Source organism: Denticeps clupeoides, chromosome 15, assembly GCF_900700375.1.
Source record: "Denticeps clupeoides chromosome 15, fDenClu1.1, whole genome shotgun sequence".
NCBI classification, from domain to species: domain Eukaryota; kingdom Metazoa; phylum Chordata; class Actinopteri; order Clupeiformes; family Denticipitidae; genus Denticeps; species Denticeps clupeoides.
In genome coordinates this window covers 14,351,563-14,376,223 of record NC_041721.1, presented here as the reverse complement: position 1 = coordinate 14,376,223, position 24,661 = coordinate 14,351,563, and the positions used below count along the sequence as shown (strand labels likewise).

General features: G+C 42.7%; 2 protein-coding genes across 5 annotated transcripts in view; one reads left to right on the top strand and one right to left on the bottom strand.

Annotated features, from left to right (window-relative positions):
- cacna2d4a (calcium channel, voltage-dependent, alpha 2/delta subunit 4a) overlaps positions 1 to 2,130 on the top strand; it is a 65,886-nt gene extending 63,756 nt beyond the window's left edge. For both annotated transcript variants that reach the window (XM_028954733.1, XM_028954732.1), the window contains one exon: positions 814 to 2,130. In XM_028954733.1, coding sequence (XP_028810566.1) covers positions 814 to 909 — 96 coding nt within the window. In that variant the 3' untranslated portion in view covers positions 910 to 2,130. The remainder of the gene's footprint in view (positions 1 to 813) is intronic.
- LOC114764800 (proline-rich protein 5-like) lies at positions 1,632 to 23,898 on the bottom strand. Of its 3 annotated transcripts, none has more exons than XM_028954734.1 (10): positions 23,589 to 23,897; positions 21,809 to 21,929; positions 15,905 to 16,018; positions 14,571 to 14,651; positions 11,683 to 11,731; positions 11,519 to 11,576; positions 9,380 to 9,471; positions 8,593 to 8,733; positions 3,910 to 4,048; positions 1,632 to 2,978 (listed from the first exon to the last, which is right to left on the bottom strand). In XM_028954734.1, the coding sequence occupies exons 2-10, from the start codon at positions 21,835 to 21,837 to the stop codon at positions 2,419 to 2,421; spliced, it is 1,263 nt and encodes a 420-aa protein (XP_028810567.1). In that variant the 5' UTR covers positions 21,838 to 21,929; positions 23,589 to 23,897; the 3' UTR covers positions 1,632 to 2,418. The 3 variants fall into 3 exon arrangements, with proteins under 3 accessions (XP_028810567.1, XP_028810568.1, XP_028810569.1); XM_028954735.1 differs by having other exon boundaries at positions 21,809 to 21,897; XM_028954736.1 differs by lacking the exon at positions 21,809 to 21,929 and having other exon boundaries at positions 23,589 to 23,898.
- Positions 23,899 to 24,661: the final 763 nt, after the last annotated feature.

The window sequence follows — 24,661 nt, the reverse complement described above, 5'->3', positions numbered from 1 at the left end:
CAATTATTGATGCTGTTAACATTAATAATATGCCAAGACCTGACTCTGGATGCGTGCCCTGGTCCAGCGTTCCAGTCAGAGTTTTTGTCTTGTCATCACCCTGATAGCCCTAAGCATGTGTATTGTATTTGAATGGTTGTGTTATGTCCTGTATTTTGTGTGCTGTTCCAACTAGAGTAGTTGTGCGAATGCATCCTTTCTGCTCTGTTCTGTTCCTGCCGCCACTGTGACATGATATCATTTACATTTACATTTAGAGCTTTTATCAGACGCCCAGAGCGACTTACAACCAGTATGAACCAGAAGACCACAAAGTCACAGGTTCAAACCCCACTAACTAACATTGTGTCCCTGAGCAAGACACTTAACCCTGAGTGTCTCCAGGGGGACTGTCCCTGTCACTACTGACTTTATGGCACTCTGGATAATGGCGTTTGATAAATGGTCTAAATGTAAATGTATATGCCTTGTTTACTGTCTTGACCTGCTGACAGTTTATTTCCATGTTTATGCATCGCCATCTAGTGGCAAAAAGTGTACAGTGTTTCACAATTATTTTTAACTATCTGAACATTTTCAAGTAATGATACAAAACGTATTTATTAATATTACTTAATTTTATCATGGTGATTTCACTGTTTTATAAAAGCAAAAGTCACTTGGGCACCATGATCTGGGCATGTCTTTTCAGATCCCGTCACTCTAAGTTTAATCAAAATTTACACACATATTTACATAACCATAAGCATTTTGGTATATAACCATATCATTATGTATACTGTGTCATTGTGTGTTCTTTTTTGTGGGCTTCAGGAAAATGCCAAAGACTGTGGTGGAGCTTCAGCCATCTCCTTATCAGTATCGCTGTTTGTGGTCTGCTTGACTGCTTCCTATCTGGGTCTTTGGTGACAGGACCTCAACGGTCATCATTCTCAATGGCTGGGATTACCAAAGGGACAGCACCAAGCATGCATCACATCTTTTTAATGCAAGAAGAGACGGGATGAAGACGAAATGCCGAAATGAGGAGTACACAACAAGAAAGGCCTTCTTACTGAGGCTGAAGAAAGATGAAAGTTCGTGCATGAAGATTTTTTTAACTTGATGACAAAAAGTGGCCTTGATAACATGGATCCAAGTCAAGCCCTTGTGCAAATCAATTTTCATTAATATTAATACTTTGCTATAAATGTGTCGGTTTTAATCTGCTGGATCGTATTTAATCTGCTAAATGGTCAAAAACATTATTAATTGAAATATCTGGTTTATATAAATGTAATTTTATTAACTTGATGGCTAAGAAACACATGGAAACCAAGTCACTTAAAATCCCTCTGACGAGGTGGATCAGGAGACCACACTGGCATAAGTCATAAATGGATGGAATAATATGAAGTTGTGGCCTGTAATATGGCAAGTTGAAAAAAACTGTGAAAATACTGTAGAGTGGAAAGCATCCTTGTTGGATGAATACGTTTTATTTTCTATTTTCAGTTACATTGATTTTAACGATTTATCACCTTGAAATTTGTCCTTGAAATTTGTTTCATATCGGGCTGTTTTTGGACACTGTGAAATCCTTTAAATTTACTCCTGGATTGAACTTACCCCTGTAAAGAAAATAAGAAAACCAGGAGAATTTTTTTTTGTTTGTTTATTTTCACTTATTGTGTAAAGTCCACAAAAATTGGTTATGGAATTGACATTTCCTACAACTCTTACCCATGATGATTGTTGCTTTCCATCCCTTTTACAAAAAAAAAAATCTGATATAAATTACAAACTTCGAATTGTAACATTACAAATGTCCTATTTACATTTCAAGTTCTCTGAATTATGAAAGAATGATACTCTTCTTTTTAAAGTCCGTGGCTCATTGCTACAAATATATTTATTGTTAAGAGTGAAGTGAACACCACCAGTGTGTAAAAGTGATTAGAGAGGAGGAAGAAAGCGGTGAAGAGCTGGTATTACTGTGTGTTTCCTACGCATTTACCTCCCCTGGCAGTGACACTTTACCTGGCTTGTTCCCCCTGTTTTTGTCCATAAAAATAATTAAAAAAAAAATAAGTGGACATCACTCAGTACCTTGTGTGATACCGAAACCATTAATAAATAAGTGACATACAATTGTGGGACGCCTGTACCTAATACACACAAATACACACACCACACGGTTCAACCAGCTACGATTCCCATCAAGCACTGTGCGCTTTTTGGTCGCCTACATTCCATATATTGCTGCATCTTGGAACTCATGCAGTTATTCCATTTATTTACCTGCTGAGCTCTATTACACACACGCATACGCACACATCCGAAAAATGTGTTACTCGAGTTGTCAAAGTGGTTATTAATATAGGATCAATAAAAAAAAGTCTGAAAAAGACGAGAGTCTGGCGGGGCAGTGTTAATCATCTAAGCCACACTCTGCAAGCTGGAGGAGTCAGAGCAGCGACAGGGGAAGTCGATGAAGATGCCGTCTGCGTCTGAGTCCATGGACTCCAGGATCTGGTCCACGATGGTCTCCGGGCTGGAAGAGCAGCTGGCCAGTGAGGATGGAGTGTGCCTGTCCAGCTGGGAAGAGCCGGAGGGTGAGTCCTGTCCCCCGCCGCTGGAGTGAAAGGGTCCTGGGCTGTGCGGGGAGAGCTCTGGGAACATGGAGGGCGAGGGCGGTGAGGAGTGTCCTTCTGTAAGGTGCTCCTCCCCTGAGAGATCCAGGGGCTGGGGGTCGGTGGACAGAGACGAGTCCGTGGCCGGGCTTCCAGGGCCCATTTCAGAGAAGGACGGCTCCTCTAAACACAACGTCATCTCACAGATGGAGTGGCGGCGGATGCCCATGCTGCCCACCGAGGATGTGTCGGAATCGTACTCGACCACCGGTGTTAGCAGTGGGGTGTTGTAACTCTTGGACCGGACCACTGGGTTCTTGGCTGAAGTATCATTCAGTTTAGGCAACCGGCGCAGAAGACGTTTCTCTGAGAAAAGCACAAAGAACAGGGTAGTTTTACACAAACAGTTCATAATAAAGCATATTGCACATTAAAAAAAGGCCTGGTGGGTAACACACTCGTCTATGAACCAGAAGACCCAGGTTCAAACCCCACTTACTACCATTGTGTCCCTGAGAAAGACAATTAACCCTGAGTGTCTCCAGGGGGACTGTCCCTGTAACTACTGATTCTAAGTTGCTCTAGACAAGGACGTCGGATAAATGCTGTAAATGTAAAACAAAAATGGCCAATTGAGCAAAAACTAATTAGCTATCTGTACAGAAGGTCGGATTAGTGCTATATTAAAACTGTTACATTCCCTCCAGAGGTAACAAGCCCATATGGGTGAAATACAGGATGCAGTGCAGAACATAATTACCGTGATTTTCTGGCGCTGACCGGGTAGCGCGCCACTCGGTGGCCTTGTGCGCGCACTGCAGTCCTGCAGTGAAATATTTTTGTGCGACCAATAGAATCGAAGCGGGCTATTGTTTGGCCTGCCCTTTCAAAACACAAAGTGTGAATGGAGGAATGGTAGGAAACCTCACGGCGAGCGTAGCACATGCCAAGTGTAGCTCCGTTGAGCAGAAAAAAGGTCGCCGTTCAGTCCGCGCTCACCTGACACCACGGATGAGTGCAGACTAAATGCCACCAGTTTTCCAACAGCAAATCAAAGTGTCCACACAGGTGAACGAGACCTTAACTCTTGTATTTGAAAACATCATGGGAAGTACTGTAGAAAATACATGGGATGCATCGAGACGCACTGATAATCGCAATCGAATCGTGAGACCAGTGACCAGTTCACACCTCTACTATATAGTGTACAGTGTTTAGCACTGTAAAGTATTAAATTGAACTCCGATCTGGAATGCAGTGTTAAGTTAATGCTGCCATTTTTACTATGTAGTCTTACCTAATACACAGGAACACTGCATAATAGAGCCATCGCTGGAGAACAGCCCATGAGTGCCCAGATATGGAGACACCACCTTCTGAATGAGAGACTCCAGCTTCAGGTAATCCTCTGTCACGCCTTTAGATTCATGGACCCCCTGAAAGACAGAAAAAAAAATATGTTCATAAAATATTTTTAAAAAGTCTTTATTTGGTGAATAAATGTATTCAGTCATTTATTCCATTATGGGATGGAATAAATTCCAAAAAGTATAAACATTCATACGAAGACAAGTTTTTTGATGTGTATAAAACTGTTGCATTGTAGCATTATTTATTTAGTTTTCTTTTGCAGTACTTCAAAATGATTCAAACAAATAAAACAAATGCACATACACACCAAACAAATCAAACTTTCTGACTTGTATGTTTTATCACTAATTAAATGAGACAATAAAACTACTGTCAAAATTCACAACGAGCGAATTCCTATGCAGGATTAACCAATTTGAGGTTGTGTATAATTTTTTCACTAGGAATCAAGCTATAAATACTATTATCTTAATAACTCAATACCCAATCATTGTTTTAAACAAAGAGCCCTTTTAATCCAAACAAAGTAGTGCGTTTCAAGATCTTTGGTGAGTCTGGTGAGCTGTTGAAACATCAAGTGGAAGTTCATTCCACCACCTAGGAGCCAAGACAGGGAAGAGTCTAGATGAATGCTTTCCTAGTATCTTGAAAGATGGGGGTACCATTCGAGTAGTGCATAGTGAGTAGTGATGACAATCCCAACCCTTATAAATAGTGATAATAATTGTACAATCCTGCTACAATTTTCAAGGAATGCAAAAATGTTCTGTTCCAGTGGTCGGTACACACGTCACAGACAAGGTTGCAAGGTTGTAGCACCGCTTAGTGCACACTAGAGGGCGTCACATTTTCACTAATCCAGGATGCTGTTAATGGTCTACAGGGAGAAACAAAATACCCCAGACTCTCGATTTCACCAGATCAAATACACCCTCGCTTTCCATCTCACACAGCAGGTCATTTTACCACGGTGCCGGTTTAACAGCGACCTGCCTGGAAGTGTTTGTGTTCATATTTAGAACCGTGTGTGTGTGATGTGTGTGAAATCTAAAACAGGAACTGCATCCTTATGAAACCAGACATGAGAGTTTATCAGCAAGAACAAGGAAAGTCAGGAACGGAATAGAGAAGAAGGGAGAAGGGAAAAAAGAGGAGATTGACCGGATGAAATGATGCCGGACAGCGACTGAGGGAATAACCCCCAGAGCACGGAGTGACATGAATGGGCGAGTCGGCGGCGAGTGTGTGAGGTGGCGGGTGAACAGCAGGGCAGGGACAGGCTATGCTCTGTGCCTTTGTCTAAAGTTTTCACATGAGACAACAGGAAACTCTGTGACCCTAATTCACATCAGGCCCAGTGTCTTACTTCTCTTCATGCTGTAAATTCTCAACCTCATTCTTTCTCTCTCACACACATTATACAAGAACATTAGTAGTGTCCCAAACTAATTTTAAAGGACGACATGCTTCCTGTCAGCGTTAGCAGCACAGTACTAAGAACTGTCTTTGAAAAATGGAATTAATGAATTGAAGTTAAAGGTGCAATAAAGGTGCAATCTATATTTTGTTTTTACCAAATAACCAGATGTAACATGCTAACCAGCTGGGGGGGGGCAATCTCCTCAGAACACATAATGGTATGAATTTTGGTTCAGCAATTACACTGATTTATTGGTTTTGCTAAACCCCTTTCTGGTGGAATACTGCCCCTATTACATACACTGGGCAAATTCTAACCCGGTCATACAGTGTTCCAATGGTTATAAAGCTCAACAGTTCTTGTATTTTGTTAGTAAAATTGTATTGAGTTTTCACCACCAGGACAAGCTGCATGGTGACCCACATCGCCACCTGTGGACTGGTATGAACATGACGCCATCTTTCCAGAGGTGCCGAGGCTGTGCCCCCGCCCCTGCGGAGCACGGCTCTGTTTGCAAATGTTAAGCCTTGGATTTTCTGCTTGGTTAAACATCAAGGGCAAGAAGAAAAGAGCCAGAGTGGCATATTCATGATGTAGATCCCGAGGAACACTCGGCCAGCACACTACTGTGTTAGTGTCAAGGGACTTTACAAATACAGCAAATTATATTGTTAAATATAATGTTCTTTTTGTTAAATATATAGTTTTTTACGTGAACGGAAGACTTGTTTATGGTTAAGAATGGTTTAAAAAAACATTATATATGTAGTGCATGTTACATTTTTATTACTGTAAACCTCACAAATACTAAATATGTGTAAAATTGTCTGTGAAGCCTTGTACTCTGTGGTAGTGGTAACTTTAATATATAATAGAGACAAAAATGCATTATAAAAACAATGACATTTGAATGGAGCACGTGCCTGACATTTATGTCTCAGAAAATGTTAAAATAAACACAGCCAGACATACACAATCATACACACACACTGACACACTTTTCAGATTTTAACTCATCCACCCAGTTGTATCACATTCAATTAATAAAATCCAATGGCATACAGTAAACAGAAGTGCCCCAAATCTGAGCCTATATTTGTAGGCTCAACCTCCTCATGTGGATCGAGAGGTGTTTTTTTTTGGGGGGGGGTGTTACATGTGGACTGGGAGGAATTGTGGGAAAGTTGCAAAGTGGATCAGGGCACGAATGCAGGGGGAAGTGCTGGTGTGAAGCTCCAGTAAGAGTCTGCAGGGAGACGGCCTGCCCCATGGAAGTCATCCATCACAGAGGATAAAAAAAAAGTAAAAAAGCAAGACGATGGGAAGACGATGTTTTACTGGGTTACAGATAACAGTACCCAGCCCTGCTCTCACCACACAGACTTCAGGCAGAAGGGCTCCACTTGTCTCAATCCGGTAATGAACAACACAAACTCAGAACAGGATAAAAAACAGAATATAGTGAAATGCACGAATCCTACCAACAAGGCCAAGAGCAACAATACCTCATCCGGCATAAAATTCAAAAAGGAGATCAAAGCACACACACGTACAGGCCAAAAGTTTGGACACACCTTGTCATTCAATGTGTTTTCTTTATTTTCATGACCATTTACGTTGGTAGATTCTCACTGAAGGCATCAAAACTATGAATGAACTCATGTGGAGTTATGTACTTAACAAAAAGTGGAGACCTGGCCTCCACAGTCACCGGACCTGAACCCAATCCAGATGGTTTGGGGTGAGCTGGACCGCAGAGTGAAGGTAAAGGGGCCAACAAGTGCTAAACACCTCTGGGAACTCCTTCAAGACTGTTGGAAAACCATTTCAGGTGACGACCTCTTGAAGCTCATCGAGAGAATGCCAAGAGTGTGCAAAGCATTAATCAGAGCACAGGGCGGCTATTTGGAAGAAACTAGAATATAAAATGTGTTTTCAGTTATTTCACCTTTTGATGTTAAGCACATAACTCCACATGTGTTCATTCATATTTTTGATGCCTTCAGTGAGAATCTACCAATGTAAATGGTCATAAAAATAAAGAAAACACATTGAATCTTACCCCCCTTTGCATGCATCCTTTAAACTCATTACGCAGGGCTTCACAAAGCATGCTAATGAGGATCAGACAAGGACGGTGTAAGTGAGCTTCGATTCCAGGTTTCTGTCACCCAGAGCTGCACCCTGGGTCTTAAAACATAAATAAGTCTCTGATCAGGAAACTCTCATGCAATATGGCCTTAGTGAGGCTCACCTTGGTGAGCCGTAGGCACCTCTTTTCCTCAGTGCACTTCAGAGGCACCTTGGCAGTTCGAGGTTCGAACCGGCAACCTTCTGATCACGGGGCCACTTCCTCACCCACTAGGCCACATACTGCCCATGAGGTGGAATATTGCACTGTACTCCACCACCGCCTCCAGTGTGTTATTGTCCACCCCAATACACTACAGTATTTCCAACCCATTTACCCCTTCAGCCTTACCCCTCATTATGGTAGTCTTCTTACATTGCTAGCTCTCTTAAAATGTGCTCTCACTGTCAAAAATAAAATGTAACTAAATCTGGGTCACTGTATTACATTTGGGTGAGAGAACTTCCAGGACAAATGTGATGCCACAATTACCAACACAACCTTTCAGACGCAAGCGTTTCAGACGACATGATGATAGCAAATGTGTTTTCCCGCTGAACGTGGCTAGTTTTGAACACGGGACCTGGCAAGCCACTGCACGCCCTTTCACCAAAACGGCGTACCAAACTAATTTTCGCTGAGTACAGTGTTTTTGATGAAATAGTCTTGCTGTCCCTAAGCAACATCAAATGGCCATGTGGCAATGATATTTGAAGAGATGCATAACGTGACATTAATTTTCAAAATTCATAGCCCCTGGATTCCTCTCAGCCAATCAAAATGCCAGGTCAGATCTTGGTGTGGTGTAATAAGTAAGGCATTCAGGCTGGTGAGTCAGCACCCAGTCCCAGACGGGACTTTTCTCTCAATGTTCAGACAGAAGAGCCAAAGAAGAGTCACATGTGTTTTTTTGCAGAATGTCGAGTCATGAACCATATCGCGGTTAAATCAAATGTGGCCTTCTGGTTGCTTAGAAACCTAGAGTCAGAAGTTTTGAGACCCTTGTTGCTATAAGGCTGCCACCCACTCGTGAACAAACACGGAAGCACTGCGCTCACCTGGAGGATGAGCAGCATTTGTATGATGGATGGGGGGATCCGCGCACGAGGTCTGGACAGGGCGTCCTCCAGTTTAATGTTCAGGGTGATGATGTTTCTAAAATGCAGCAGGGCCAGCTGCCTCACTGAGGGCTCCTTACCCTGTTCACACACACACACACAAGTACACACACATATATCCCTTTCAAACATTTATAATATTACTAATTAAAACAGAAATGTTCCCCATGAATTCCAAGACTCCTTATATATTTAATATAATAAAGTATTGATAATGACTTCAATTGAAAACATTAAAAGTACATTCAGTACTTTAGTACTTGATATTATTTGTCCTAGTTTCAAAGTTAATGGACATTTAGAAATAACTCAGGTGCCTGGAAACGGCTGTAATATCTGCGTATATGTAGACAGGAATCCAATGGAATGTTGTGTTCACTGGTGCAAAATCTGTGACTAAAAAAGCTTTGTTAATTATTAGATGTACTTATGTTTTTGTCTACGTGAGAACCACCGAGTCTGGTTTACTTATTATTAAATCCCTGAGTCATGTGTTTGCGTCCCTTTAGATAGCGTCATTATTTCTAACTTTGTCAATTACTGTGTTATACTTTTTTTGTTGAAAACAAAGGCATATTGAAATTACTCTAAATGACTTTTGAACACTAGTGTATAGTGCTCATATTAATGATTATAATTAACTATATGTTAATTATACCCGGAACTATAAGAGGATATGATTTCTTCATAATGAAGCTTAATGAGAGCAGGCACTGGAATGCTGTACCTGTACGGGGTAGAAGATCGCCTGAAGCATGGACAGGACGTCACAGAAAAAGAAGTCCCAAGTCTCGGCCAAAGAGTCAAGTAACTTTTGACCTAAAAAACAAAAGAAGGTTGAAGAAGAGAAATAGCTCATCTCTCACACCCCTTGTGAAAAAAATAACTTCTATAGTGTACTTCTAATAGGGCTTATTGACACTGTATGTTTAACAAAGAATGACTTAAAAGGTTATTTTCAAGATTTTAAAATATGTATTGACCCAGATTATGGGGAGGGGTGTACAGTCATGGCCAAATGTTTTGAGAATGACACAAATACTAGTTTTCACAAAGTTGTCTGCCTCAGTGTTTTAAGACCTTTTTGTCAGTTGTTTCTGTGGTATATAATTATAAATGTTTCAAAGGCTTTTATTGTCAATTAGATCAAGTTTATGCGAAGAGTCAATATTTGCTGTGTTGGCCCTTTTTTTCCCAAGATCTCTGGAATTCACCAAATCCTGACTAATGGCGAACCATTCCTTCATAATCAGTGCTTGGAGTTTGTTATAATTTGTGGGTTTTTGATCGTCTATCCACCTCTTGAGGATTGACCACAAGTCCTCAATTGAATTAAGGTCCGGGGAGTTTCCTGGCCATGGACCCAAAATTTAAATGATTTATTCACTGAGCAACTTCATTATCACTTTGGCCTTATGGCACGGTGCTCCATCGTGCTGGAAAAGGCTTTGTTCTTCACCAAACTGTTCTTGGATGGTTGAGAGAGTTGCTGTGGGAGGATGTGTTGGTACCATTCTTTATTCATGGCTGTGTTCTTGGGCAAAATCGTGAGTGAGTCCACTCCCTTGGATGAGAAGCAGCCCCACACATGAATGGTCTCAGGATGCTTTACTGTTTGCATGAGACAAGACTGATGGTAGTGCCCACCTTTTCTTCTCACGACAAACATTTTTCCAGATGCCCCAAACAATAGAAAAGGGGCTTCATCAGAGAAAAATCAGAGAAGAATGGTGTCAAGATGGCCTTCTTGACACCAGGCCATCCTCCAAAAGTCTCACACCTCCAAAAGTCTCATTTTATGCACTCACACCTGCCTGCTGCCATTCCTGAGCAAGCTCTGCACTGGTGGAACCCCGATCCCACAGATGAATCATCTTTAGGCTCGCTGGATTTTCTTGGGCACCCTGGAGCTTTTTTACGCAACACAATGATGACTGCACATGTTTGCAGGTAACCATGGTTAACAGAGGAAGAATGATGATTTCAAGCATCACCCTCCTTTTAAATCATCCAGTCTGCTATTCTAATTCAATCAGCATGACACAATGATCTGCAGCACTTGTGCTCCTCAACACTCTCACTTGTGTTAATGAGAGGATCACTGAAATAATATCGGCAGGTCTATTGTGGCAGGACTGAAATGCAGTGGAATGTTTTTTTTAGGCAAAAAGGTATTTTGCAATTCTTCTGATCACTCTTCATAACATTCTGGACTATATGCAAATCACCATAATAAAAACGGAAGCAGCAAACTTTGTGAAAACCAGTATTTGTGTCATTCTCAAAACTTTTGGCCTCGACTGTAATAAACACTGGCATATTTGCTATATGAAATAAGATGGGTCATGGCTGATACATTTAATGATACAAATAAATACATGCACTGATACAAATAAAAAAAAAATCACTCCCACTAGTAAGTAAATATACATAAAGCTAGGTAATAAATTCATTTTAATAGGGACTAAATCTGGAGCGTGCAGAGGGGATGTGCTTTTTTCTTTATTTTCGACAGCAGAGGAAGTCACCCGCGCAGAACTGAGGTGCTACTGCTCTGTGCACGGTGCACTATTGAGGTGGGGGATCTGAGGCGGAAAACAAGGGGCTTCCGTCTCGCACGGAAATTTCCTGCTGCCTTGGCAGAGCTTAACGCAGCGGTCAGATGCTTGCAGATAATAATAAAAAAAGAGAGAGAGATGATCGCAGCTGAGAAAATGAGACTACGGGAGAGGAAACGTCTGGGGGCGAAACAATGTTCCTTCCTGGCAGCGGTTTCACAGAAACCAACACCTGAGCACACCTCAAAGCTCACCCCCTCACTGAGCTTCTTCTGCACTTTCTGTTCCATAGAAACATATTCTTTTACCTTCATAGAATCTTATTTTGTCCCGTAAAATGACCATTCCTTTCGTGAGCAGCTGATTCTGGGGAAAATACAGAAGTGCACAATAACTTCAACAAAGCGATACTACAACCAACGTCACTGGAGAGACTGCATAACCACAAACTAAAACTGAAACCCACACCTACCTGCAGATATTCAGTGAAGAACGAGCCCAGCTCGGTCTTCAGCAGCTGCCTGCAAAACAGGGTGCACAGGGTGATCATGGTGGCCACTGATCATGGTGGTCAGACGTTATGATCTCATTAGTAGACAATAAATAATGTACAAATTTCAAACAACACAGCACAATATACATGAAGTACAACAAACAACCCTTAAATGGTCGGTTTCTGACCAAATAAAAAAAATTATTATAAAAATAATAAAGTGAAGTGATTGTCATTGTGAAACACTGCAGCACACCACATGGTGACACAATAAAATGTGTCCTCTGCTTTTAACCATCACCCTTAGTGAACAGTGGGCAGCCATGACAGGCGCCCGGGGAGCAGTGTGTGGGGACGGTGCTTTGATCAGTGGCACCTCAGTGGCACCTTGGCGGTTCAGGATTTGAGCCAGCAACCTTCTGGTTACGGGTACGTTTCCTCACTCGCTTGGCAGGAGTGGATTCTGATTGCTGCAGGTATCAGTGACATTATTTTGGTACAGAGCAGTCCACCGCACGAAACGGAACACACTGTGTGAATGGCTACAAGGTGCAAACACACACAGACACACATTGTACATTGCAACATCTGTGACCACAGGTCTGTGTGTAAATGCTTTATGTTCAACATTTTTATCACCGTGGTGGTATAAAGAATAATTTTTTAAATGTTTTTTAGATGTTTATTTAAATAACTAATCTTTCACTTCTAAATTGTATGGAGAGCATGAGGCTGGATGTATATGCAGTATACATTCAAATTTTCCAAGAACTCATCAGTGAAAATGATATAATGTGGCAGTGTGACCCACATTATTTCAGCGGTAAATTAGAGGCCAGGAAAAAAGTACCAAAATAAATGACCCATTATGCTAATCTCTAATTAATGCAGTCTGGCATAAATATGCCGTATACTAATTGTATAAATTTCCCAAGGGACTGAGATCCCTCAAATCCGGCCACTTGCAACCAGAAAGTCTATTTATTTTATGTGATAATAATCAGAAATTTGTGGACATTGATATAAAAGTCATGTATGTATTTATTTATTGATTGGTGAATGAGTTATCAGGTGATCAAAATTATGATGGTGTTCCCAAAAAAATTCCAGACAATATTAAACAGAAGGCCAACTGAATAAACAGAAAAAAAAACTTACTATTCTAATCTAAATATCAGCAATAATCAATATAAATTTTAGTTTTTAAATCAACTAAATATACTTCTTGTCTAATTAGCATAATACTGCTATCTTAATGCTATCCCAATATCGAAAATATTCATAAAATATTCTGTTTGCATAAAACCATTAATAATTAAGTCTCAGTTTGGGGTATGAAACTAACTCAAAACCTTTCACTTTTAGGATGAAGTGCACAGGTGAAATTGTCATATTCAGAAGTAGTGGAGCTGCTATGAAGGCCACGCCCTCTCCTCCATGAATAAGGTTCCCAGGCCTGGACGAGGTGTAACTTGAGCTGCTGCTTATGGATGCTATTTGACTCAACATTCATACACCGGGTCGGACGGACTCAGATTAAATTAGGCCACATAATAAGGTCACCATGGGATGGATAGCCTGGCTGTTTTAAAGGGAACTCATTACAGTACATTACAAAGGTTCGGTAATCAGCAGGTACGACGCAACAACCTGCACATGAATGGAGGTGCGTGGACAGCTTGTTCCAAAGGAAATTGAACATGTTTGTTTTCTAACCCAGTTCCTTATGAGATAAGCGGTGCTTAATGCACAGACGGTGTTTATTTGCACCATGTGCTTATCCAGAACAAACACACTGTTTTTTTCTAAGACAGTCTGAGTGCACTGATGAGAGGTGTGAATGGGATGAAGAGTAACACCAAAAGTATCTAATTCTCCCTCTTGTGTCCTCATGTGTTACATAATGATACAGACAACCCATATAAACACATGCACACATTACCATTCAGAAAAAAAAACCCATAAAAGACGCCACATGTTTCCTAAACATTTCATATTGAGTCAACAAAGGCCCATTCTTCCACCACTGGCTGGAACATCTTTCATGCAGTGCTGCCTGCGGTTGCTGCCTCCGCTGCATTCGTACATGGGGGCTGGTGTGTGACAGCGGACAATATTTTCCACAAAACTCCAACCACAAGCTAGTGAATATCTGTTTACTGTTAAAACAACTCGTGATGAGTCGATCACTCATGAGCCGTAAACACGCTTGAAGTTCACCCTAATCACCGGTGCTTTTACAGAACGCTTATTCAGCGTCGCAGAACAGAGACGTGTTAATGACACGGCGGGCAGATCCAGCACTAGCATCAGAGTAAAAATCCTTTACACACACACACACATCTGTGACCAGATCACCTAAAGAAGAGTTCAAGGAGACAGTTGATGCCTGTTAATAAACCATAATAAATGGTTTAGTAGGAGAGTTTTAATATTGATAATACCATTATGGATTATGATAAGATTTATAGATTAATTGGGAAATTGACTTGTTAAAACAGTTCAATAGAAAAAAATGGAAGCATCTATGAATAAATTGAAAAATTAGAAGGAAACAGAGTAACAACCTTTAGCAATATCAAAAAAACAAAAAAGCAACAAAGAAAAGATATATGGACTATATGAATATGAGAGTATATAAATATAAAGTCCCAAGAGTTTATAAATATTATTGTACATGTGCAGCAGTGAATATGTGTACTGTGGACATTCAGACCATCCAGCCATCCATACATACACTTGAAAGTAGACTTATGGTATTCTACTACTACCACTAATAATAATAATAATAATAATAATAATAATAATAATAATAATAATAATAATAATAATGATGATGAGTTCATGCATGCCATGCAAAGACTCACCTGACCCCCTCATTTAGAAGGTAGAGCTCGTTCTCCGCCAGGTCTTTCCTCTGGAAGACTGCAATCACTGCATTGTGGATGCTGCTCAATAAACACACACAAATATACAATGAGTGTAGATACAGCTTGTCCAATCACAGATTCAGCACATTTTCAGATAAGGATTATTACTGAAATCTGTGTGAGCCTTCATCAAGAGAAAACTGCATCTGATGCCCAGTAGACCTGGTCCTCCTTATCACTGAACATATCTTTGAAATGCCTTTTTTTGCAAATGATTAGAGATTCAAACTTTGCAGAAAATTATTCGAAACGTAAATAAGTGATACAGAGGTGAGTCAGGCAACCTCAACACCTTTACTATGGAAGACGGGGTTCACACTGGACCAGATTAGTCTTGTCTGAGGTCAATTTTACAGGAAAAGGTCAGAGACGGTGCTGTGCACTTCTGCTGATATTAGCCACAGCTTGCAGCTTTATGTGTGAAAATTACCAAGAATTTCATTTATATGCTGATTATACTGTATATTAACACCTGGAACAAGCACCCATACATCATACACAAACAGATTTATCTGTATAAAGCCTTTATCTCGCGGCACACAAGCGTGCTTCATGAGGCTGTGGGCTCACTGGGCTCCACGGGTCTGGGGCTGAGACCAAAAGAGGCTTTGTGAAATTCATTGTGTGTTTGGTATGTATGTTGGTCTTTAAAGAGCCACCTCCACATAGTTCTCTTATTTCCTCAGATCACCTCTATAATGACAAAGCCACATTTGCTGATGCATCAGATACTCATCCAATCCTACTGCGTCTTCAATCAGCAGTTTTTTCTAATAATCACCGAAGATTTTTAAGTCGTTGCATCATGTGTTGTTATGGCTTCTGTCACACCCCAACCCCGTATCCCTGTATCCAAGAGTAGCACAAATTGTAACAACTATGTAATAATTGAGTCAGAAGCAGTTTATATTTTATTCCAACAGCTGACAGTGCCCAGCAAATGGTTGAACCCTCCCGATGTATAGAACAATGTGAGCTCAACAAGATGGTGATGATGTTAAAATTCCCAGCAGCTTGAGAGCTGCGCAGCATGGGCGCTGCATTCCAACACTAACGCTTATTTCACTGTAGCATTCCCGAGGAAATACCACACACGCCGCGGTTCTGAAGAATACTGGAGCCCCATTACAAGCGTGAAGAAGCCTGAGACCTTCAGAATGGCTCATATACACATACACACACATGCTTAAACACACAACGAACTGAAATGTGTGTGCGTGTGTACTACATGCATGCCGTGCCGTGTGACAGGTGCGCGTGTGGGTACCTACCTGTTCCAGATGGCGTTAGCCCCCGCCCTCCTCTGCTGCGTCCCCCTCTCCTCCAAAGCTGCCTTCTCGCTCTTGCCCAGCTCGCTGAGGCTCGGAGAACTCATCAACTTCAACCTATGGAGAGTCCTCATGGTGAGAAGGAGAAACCCTCAGCCCTGCTCACTGCACCACTAACAAGCTGCACACACACACACACAAACACACACACACACCACAGAGAGAGAGAGGGAGCGAGAGAGAGAGAGAGAGAGACGTCACTCCCACAAGGTGCAGCAGAAGAGGAAGCAGAAGCAGCAGCAGGATCAGCCACCCCCACATCTCCACACTTCTCTCTTCTATATACTCTCTCTCTATTTGCTTGCTCTCAGTCAGACCGACCGTCTCTAGAGCCGCTCTGATTGGCAGAGAGGAAGAGGGCGACCTCTCCATAAACCAACTCCTGTTCCTGCAGCTGCAATATCCCTTTCTTCACAAACTGTCTGATTCCCTCACAGGCATGCAAGGCAACAGCCCTACACACACACATATATATAAATACTGGTAGAAGATGCTGGCATTAGCCTGAGGGGGTACGCAGTTCGCACTGCAGGACGGGACCGGGTGGTGACAGAGGGTATAGTGGACGGCCGCCTGTCCCTTCACGTTCACCACAGCTGATCTCACACTCGGCACACAAGACACAGATCTACGGGACCTCAACCCGGTTACACTCCGAGTTTTTGCACTTCTGTGGTGACATCTGACATCCCAAACCTTACCATAGGCCTGGAAAGGACTTGGCCAAGTGTGGGTAGGGGTTAGAGGAACAGAGTAGTTTCACACATCAGCAAACAAGTCTGTTCAGCTGCACAAACTAAAAGTGTATTTACTACCTTTTTACTACAAACACACACATGCAAGGTTGTGACCTCTAGCGACCAGCCATTCATTACCAACAACACAAGAGCAGCTACCTCACAATCATACAGGTAGTACTAAGTACAAATTTGCATGGTTGATAACAATACGATTACATCAGTATGTATTCATAGCTCAGATGGGATGCTGCATTATGGTGGTATATATACACACACACACACACACACACATATACACAGTGACCCACCCCCAAAATGTACTTTATGAGGAGGTGGGGATTACAAAATATCCCACAATACAATAACGTTTATTGTCCAATATAATAATGACATTGTTTCAGTGATACATTACTGCAGGACAGTTCGCCATAATCCATTAAGACGTTAAAATAGCTTCATAAGTCACAGTATCAGAGAGGTGTCTGTAAAATCACATTCAGTTCCTGCCTTTGATCTTCTGCTGTAAAAACCCAGTTCCTCACACACATTCTCAGTACATCAGTGCTGGACACCAGCATAACAAAAATGTCTTACAGTGTTGTTTTTTTGCCCCATCTCTACTTGCATTGGATTCACTAATTCACTTGATCTTAAGAACAAGCATTTACAGACAAGACGCTCCAGACATAAAAGTAAATACTGATCTTGAATATACTCAGATTTTAAATGGTACTTACTCCAGCAGATGAAGAGGTACATAATAACCCCACTCCATGACCTCAGGTCAAGGTTAAAGGTCGAATGTCAATGCAGGTTTGCTTCGTAAAACAACCAGCGTGGTAGCTGAAACCCGGCAGCCTGACGAGCCGCTAAATACCAGGATCCGCCTTCTGTTCCTCAAAATCCTCACGGACACTTCTGCACATCTGAGTACTGCACGCTATGACTGGCGGAGGGGCGGGGGTCTGGGCTTGGGTTTCCTGGTCACGAACCTGCTCTCTGATCTCCTGAGCGCCGAGTACCAGGCTCCAGACAAAGGAGAAATCCAGCCAAACATTGCCCAACGCTGACCACACTTCCGAAGGGACACACACATTTAGACTGGTAAGTGTGTGAAAGAGGGAGTGTAGGACACAGAGATTTCTGGCCCATTTTAGGACATTTATAGGACCAAAAAAAATCTTTAAATAAATAAACAAGTTTCATAAATGTTCTGGTTATTCATCATTATTTCATAGAGCTTTCACTACTTCCATTTAAAGTGGAAAGTAACTGGGCAAATCCAGGCATGTGAACTCCTCCCCCTTCCTAAATAACCTCAGCCTGGTCCAAGAGGTTCTGAGATCTGAGCACTCAGCCAGATCAAAAATAAAATAGCAGCAGCATTCTTCAGTGCCGGGATTCGTTCAATAAAAACTTGAACAGATGAGTAATCTCCTAAAACGCCTATGATGATGGTGTCTGTCAGGATAATGAAGCACCCATGGCCATAAATCACCCGATCTCTACGCAACTCTACACACACCCAGATGAGATTTTGTGTAGTCCACCATCAAAACGTCAAATAAAAGGTCCCCTGAAATGATTTTTTTATCGGGCTTAGTGGCCCTAATACTGTGTCCAATGTCTGTTTCCAAAATTCAGCCTTGGTGTGCAACTAGAGCCACTTTGATCCAGTCCCACAATGAGATTTCCAAAACTACCGTTTCGGAGTCTGAATCTTTAAATGCTAATGAGGAGGAGAGAGGCGGTATGAGGAGGAGAGGGCATTCACGGAAATTACATCATCAACACCATTCAACAATGTTTATTGCAGACAGGAAATCGTGTTGCCGTTTTTTTAACAAAAAAATAAAGCCCCTCATGATGACAATTCCAGATCCGGCCATCTGAGCTTCCGCTCTCTGAACGGCGGAGCAGAAAAGCTCACTTTACACCTTTCGCCATTTCTAGCCACTGCAGGACCATAGACCGGTTAGGGGAACTCGTAATAATGTTAAATAATCTCACAAAATGAAATTTTCATGTCAGGGACTACAGTTCGGTAGAATGGTGTATGGGAATGGCATAAAATATATATTCTGATAAGCTACGATAAGCATATCATATAAGCTACCCAAAATCTGATATGTATACTAAAGAGTTTACTAGTTTCCTAGTTCATCAACTAATTGTATTAGAGCTGTAAATCTTGGCCCAAAATCCAGTCAGGTTCGATCTCAAATTAGGTTAGGTCAGGTTAGGTTGAGTACTTGATCGGGTCGGATTCTCTCAGGCTCTGTCCAGGTTGGGCCTAACTTCTCAGGCCCGATTACAGCTCGAATTTGCATACAGTCAGGTAGCCCCATCTCGTAGTGGCTCCTATATGAATGCCAATGACTTTTCAATACATAAAGACTTTAGATCCCCTCTAGTAGAGCAGAAGACTGAAGCGGTCTAAGACACTGAAGCTGTGGAGCTAGTTAAAGGTCTTTTCTGGGTTTTTTTTTTACCTAAACAGACCACAGCCTTAATGAGGACCCGTTTTTTTTTGGTTTTATTTAATCTGTCTAGTTCTCAGCATGGTTCTGGTAAACAGAGGATCAGTGTCCAGTTTCTCCATCCTCCTCCTGACATGGATGTACCTAGAGAAGGGAGGCCCAGACTGAACTCAGCACAGGGTACAAAGACCGCTGGCCTGGGAGTTGGCAGCAACGTCAGCCAGATTTGTGTTCCATGTCGGATATGTAGGTCACAGGGAGACTGGGAGAAGGAGAGAGAAGGGAAGCCAGGAAATAAAGGGGGAGGTGTCGGTTTTCTCTGGGCCTCCGCAAGGTGAAGTAAGGAAACGGTAGCCTTTTGAATGCCGCACACATCTACGGAACTATGGGCCATGCCGGTGCGTGTGTAGCGAGGCGGCCGTGTTTGCACACCCGTCCGCCCACGCGCGCGCAGAAACTCCAAAAAGCCGAGCCCCTCCGCGACAGCTCAGTTGCTGAGTTGATGGCAGAGAGAAGACGGTGACGATGGTGATGGTACATCACCACCTCCCGACTGCAGCCTCTACCCGGCTCCACACCCACCCCCTCATCAGGAGAATTTCCCCCCCAAGCCAAGGTGAGGCTATTCAGCGTTAAGGAAAGTGGTTCGACCCCCTCTCCACTTACCCATGCTAACCTGGGGCAACCACTAGGGTGGTCGTCACGTTACCTTTGGTCACGGAGCCGACTCAGACGCTCCATTAACGTCCAGGCCGACACGCACCGCAGGGAGAGCAGCACTCAGGAAGTGCTTTATTCAGCGTATGTAAGTGCTACGCTCGCTAACGTGACATTAGCCAGGGGTCATGGCTCTCTAAAGAGACACTACATCACACGATGATGCAACCCTAGAAGAGGAGAACGGCCAGTTTCTATTTTAGGAGGAATTTGGGGAAAAAAAGCATTTTTTTTAGTATTAGGCAGGTTGAGGCACCTGGATCTACTGCAGATTCATCTCTATACAGAAATAGTGCATTTTATATAAAGTCCTAAAGCGACTGCAGCAACGTTTGGTTCTTCAATAATTTATTGACTGCCGAGCTTTATATACTTCAATAAACTGCTGAGCATGTTTAACATTTAAATGAGAAAAAGTAATGCTAAATGAACAAACGTGTTTGGTTCATTCACTAATAAACAACATAATATATCATTTTAATTTAGGAATGGTTCAGTTGTCATAACAAGGTGAAATGTGAGTATTTCCTTGTTCTATGAGATGATTTGGTAGATCTGATCATCTGATCAGCATCTCATCGTGTTGAAGAGGGTGTGTCGGTGTTGAAATTCAACTAATAATGGACATGCAAAGTCTGAAAACCATTTCTTTTAAATTCAGTTTTATGTATATTTCTGTGAATTTATTTTGTTTATTCTGCAAGGAAATAAAACCAAATCCATGATACCCAAAAAACAATGACAACACAAATGTTCATAATCACTCACACACTTAATCAATATTCCTAAGCAGGGTTGCAACTGTCCATCCCAGGACATAGTCTGCAGGGTGTGGACTCACCCAGGGCGGGTCACAGCCTTCATAATCGCACGTTTAACGTGGCGCATCGCATCTGGAGATGTTGAGATTTTTCTTCCTTTGTCTCAGTGTGAGCGTGCTGACTGACTTTAAAAAATGCATCATGTACGAGTGCTTGCAGTTCCCCTGGGAAAAGTCCTTTCAGCTGCCTGCTAACATGAACTGTGGCTCTGAAGAGTCACACAGAGCCATTGCACTTCCAGAAATGAGAGTAAAAGTCACAAAGGGTGCATTCGCAATTCCACGGAACCCGGTATCAGCACGTCCCTTTTTTCAATGTAAAATTTAAACGGGTGACTTTTAAAGTCCTGCAAAGCCTCAAAGTCTGAGACGAGACTCACTGGAGCTTCCAGAGTTCAGTAGTAGAGAAGCTGCTGAGTCTGAGAAAGCAAGCACTTGCCAGGTCTTAATATTTTATTCCCCCATCCATTAAGTATAATACACACTTAACTGTCTGGAGATGAAAATCTCCAACTGACATTGTCTCACACACACACTACATTGCCAAGTGGGATCTACACTGCATCTATATTCATCTATTATCTCTGAACTCTAAACAAATCCATTGAAGCATGTGAGTCACTTGGGAGCAAAAAAAATTTATCAGCATGAAGGAATGTAAGGAAAAAAGTTTCTCTTTGCGTCAATAATTAATCAAAGGGAATGCATAGGTGTTGTTTTTGTGTGTGTTTTCAGCATGGTGGGGCAGTTAACCATCTACGGCTGGTCATCTGAATGATGTGAAATGCCCCCATGCAGCAGTGGCTACAGACAGGATAACCTTGGCCAAGCACAAAAAAATTAATTTGACCCCGAGCAGCGTGCTACGACATATTAACGACACATTTTTTTCTTTTACATTCAAGAACTTTTAAAAAGGCCTGTTCACAACACAGCTGACATGTATGCAAAAAATGCATCCACGAATAGCCACTTCAGCTCAAGATCTCCGTGAAAAAAGCCCCCTGGCCAGTTAATATGAGGACTGGCATGTCTGGGTGTGTGAGGTGAGGTGAGGTGGGGAGGGAGGGGTACTCGGCTGATCTCTCACCTCCTGAAAGGACGCCTGTCTCCCTCCATGGCAAGTTTTGGGGGCACGGGTGAAGACGGACTGCAATGCTGCCTGAAACTGATCTACCACTTTTGTCAGTCCAATGCAATCCAGACAGCATCTTTTCACACACACACACACACACACACACACACAAAAACAAGAAAAACAGCAGGATCCATTTAAGACATTTCTGGGGTTTGGCTGGGGAAAGGAAGGAAAAGATGGGTGCATGCACGAGAGGAAAGAAATAAGATCTGGAATTGCTATCGTGTCAAACTAAACGTTGAATTTTTCTTTCCTGTTGGATTAAGTTGTGTTTCAGGGAGCAACGCGCACGTTACAGGAAACACTCGTGTGTCCAGTCAACATGAGAATGAGGATCTATCACGAGAGAGAGAGAGACGAAGTGTCTCACCCAGACAAGACTAATGTGGATCAGATAATAACCTCTAAAACCGCATGTAAAAAAACATGTTTCTCTTTAACAAGAATCTTAAACATGGACCATATAACATTTTTGTTAAAAAATGGACAACCAGCTAGCAGCGGCCCACCCTGTCTAGTAATACCACTGTTTACCACTAGTCTTCCCTCCCTTTAAATCTAACCAGAACTAAATCAAAACTAAGCATTTAAATACTTCTAATGTTTTCTGGACGTTTCTTAGGCACACATCATTGCTACGTTGCTAACGTATATAAGTAATGCACAGAGCTGCTGGTTCAGAGAACACATGTCAGCAGCTCAGCGCCGGGATAATACCACACGGGAATCAAATTAAATAGGCGTGCTGTTCTATTCCATGCACACACAGGCTTGAGGAGGGCCGCAGAACTCCCCGGCAGTAAGTAAGGAGGCTCTGATTAATCAGGACACAGCAATTCTGTCCCGTCCCAGCATAGGCCAGTGTGGACCGTCAGCTGACAACATGCGGTCACCCCTCATTTGCCTAATACTCAACCATAGATACGTAACTCGCCGGACCTCCATCCCAAAATGCAAGGCAACTACATCTCTCGCCCATGGTTCCCCAGCAGTGGAATTGGCAACCAACCAACCTCCTCACTTTTACACCCCGATTTGCACCCACTGGAGTCGTATTTGTCACTTGTAAGTTGCAGTTGAGTGTCACTAAACGTTGTCCATTATCTCCAGTCCCACAGAGCAAAGCAGACAGTGGTGATAAGTGACACAGCAGACACCGGACTCCGGGTAATAATGTTCTTTTTTTTTTCTGGTGCTATTTGATTAAATCGCATGTAACGCCGCGACACGACGAAAACACCGCGCGGTCAGAAGACGCGACGCACCGGCGCCCCCTGCTGGCCGCGCCGCGCCGCGCAGCTCGCCGCCGCTGAAGTAGTGAAGGCAGAACCGGGCGAAGAGCGTGCCGCGGCTCTTCTCCACGCCACTCGAGCCAGACGTGGGGCTTGCAGGCGTCGTCATTTTCCACGAGAAGGCGAGGATCTGCAACCCACCACGCAGTCTGCTCCCACTGGTGTGCCAGTCCCTGATCTCTAGGAACACTGCTCACTAAAAGCTGGCCAGACAGCTTAATCTGTTAATTGTTACGTTGGAAGTTACTGTGACTTGTCCTTCTGATCAGCCATCCTAATTTCATTTTCCATAATGAAGACATTCAACATCCAAAAACGGACTAATAATAGAATGTTCTATAATGTATTATAATATTATAGAATACAATATAATGTATCAAACCCGTGGCCAAAATCGCGAATGTTTTAAAGTTATTCGCTCTGACAGTAGAGATACGCACCGTGTCTGGTCCCTCAGCTCCGGGTCGGTGTCGCGTCTGCACGCCGCACACACGCGCGGTCTCCTCGGCAGTCAGGGCTGCTCCTGCCGGGCCTTCATCACAGCAGGGCCGGGCTGCAGGTGCGAGCTCCGTGTCCGTCACGCCTTCATCTCCTGCGACAGACAGACCTGCGCTGCGTCGCGCTACAGCGACTGTCTGGCCCGCGGCGCGGCGCGTCGGCGACAAGTGTTGCCAGATCTCGCGAGAAAAGCAAGTAGGGTTGACGCAAATGAGCAGACCCGTTTCTCACGGCGTAGCACATGTATAAAGCATATTGAGACTGGCAAGAAAAGCGCCACAAAAGCCCAAAGACTGCCAATAGACTGCCAACAAATAGTAGATGTCCAAAATCGCGTAGAAGAAGCGATACTGGCAACACGTAACTGTGCGCGTACACACCAAGAGCATGGGAGGATCAGCTCAGACGTCCTGCAGTAAAGTTCAGGGTTGTTCACGAAATAAAAAGGCATTTGCTCTTATACGACATTAATGTCATCGGATCTCACGTGTCAAGTTTCAACACATTGAGATGTAATTCAAAGAGCTTTATAAATTAAAATATGTCAAGGACAGGACAAACATAACATTAAAAAACTGTGATATTCTCTACAGCGAGGAAGAGAGGTAGGGTTTGGGTAAATAAATTGTCATTGCGTTGTCCTTGTCTTGCTGGTAATGGTGGCAGTCAAGGTGTACATGACCCAGTGGCAATAAACAGATATGTTATCGTGACACACCCTGATCTGCAGGGTCTACGGTGAACCTGTGTTGATCTCCACCAGATAGGAAACTTGCAGGGAGGCAATGATCAACAGAGGGGGAGGTACAGTAGGAAGTAAACACTGGGTTTATGGCTTTTTTTTTTTTTTACGAATCGCAGTAGATTGCGGCTTCCATTTTTATTATGCCGATTTGCATCTAGTCCAGAATGTTATGACGAGTGATCAGATGAATTGCAAAGTCTCATTTTGCCAGGAAAATTAACTTCATCCCAAAAAAAAAATTCCTCTGCATTTCAGCCCTGCCACAAAAGG

Bases quoted from the DNA above. Each gene is read 5' to 3' on its own strand.
- LOC114764800 (XM_028954734.1), bottom strand. From the start codon at position 21,837: ATGGAGGGAGACAGGCGTCCTTTCAGGAG. The intron at 14,652-15,904 runs GTAGGTACCCAC...TTTATTGAGCAG, and splicing joins GCTAACGCCATCTGGAACAG to CATCCACAATGCAGTGATTG. The intron at 9,472-11,518 runs GTAAAAGAATAT...TTTGTTTTTTAG, and splicing joins CAAAATAAGATTCTATGAAG to GTCAAAAGTTACTTGACTCT.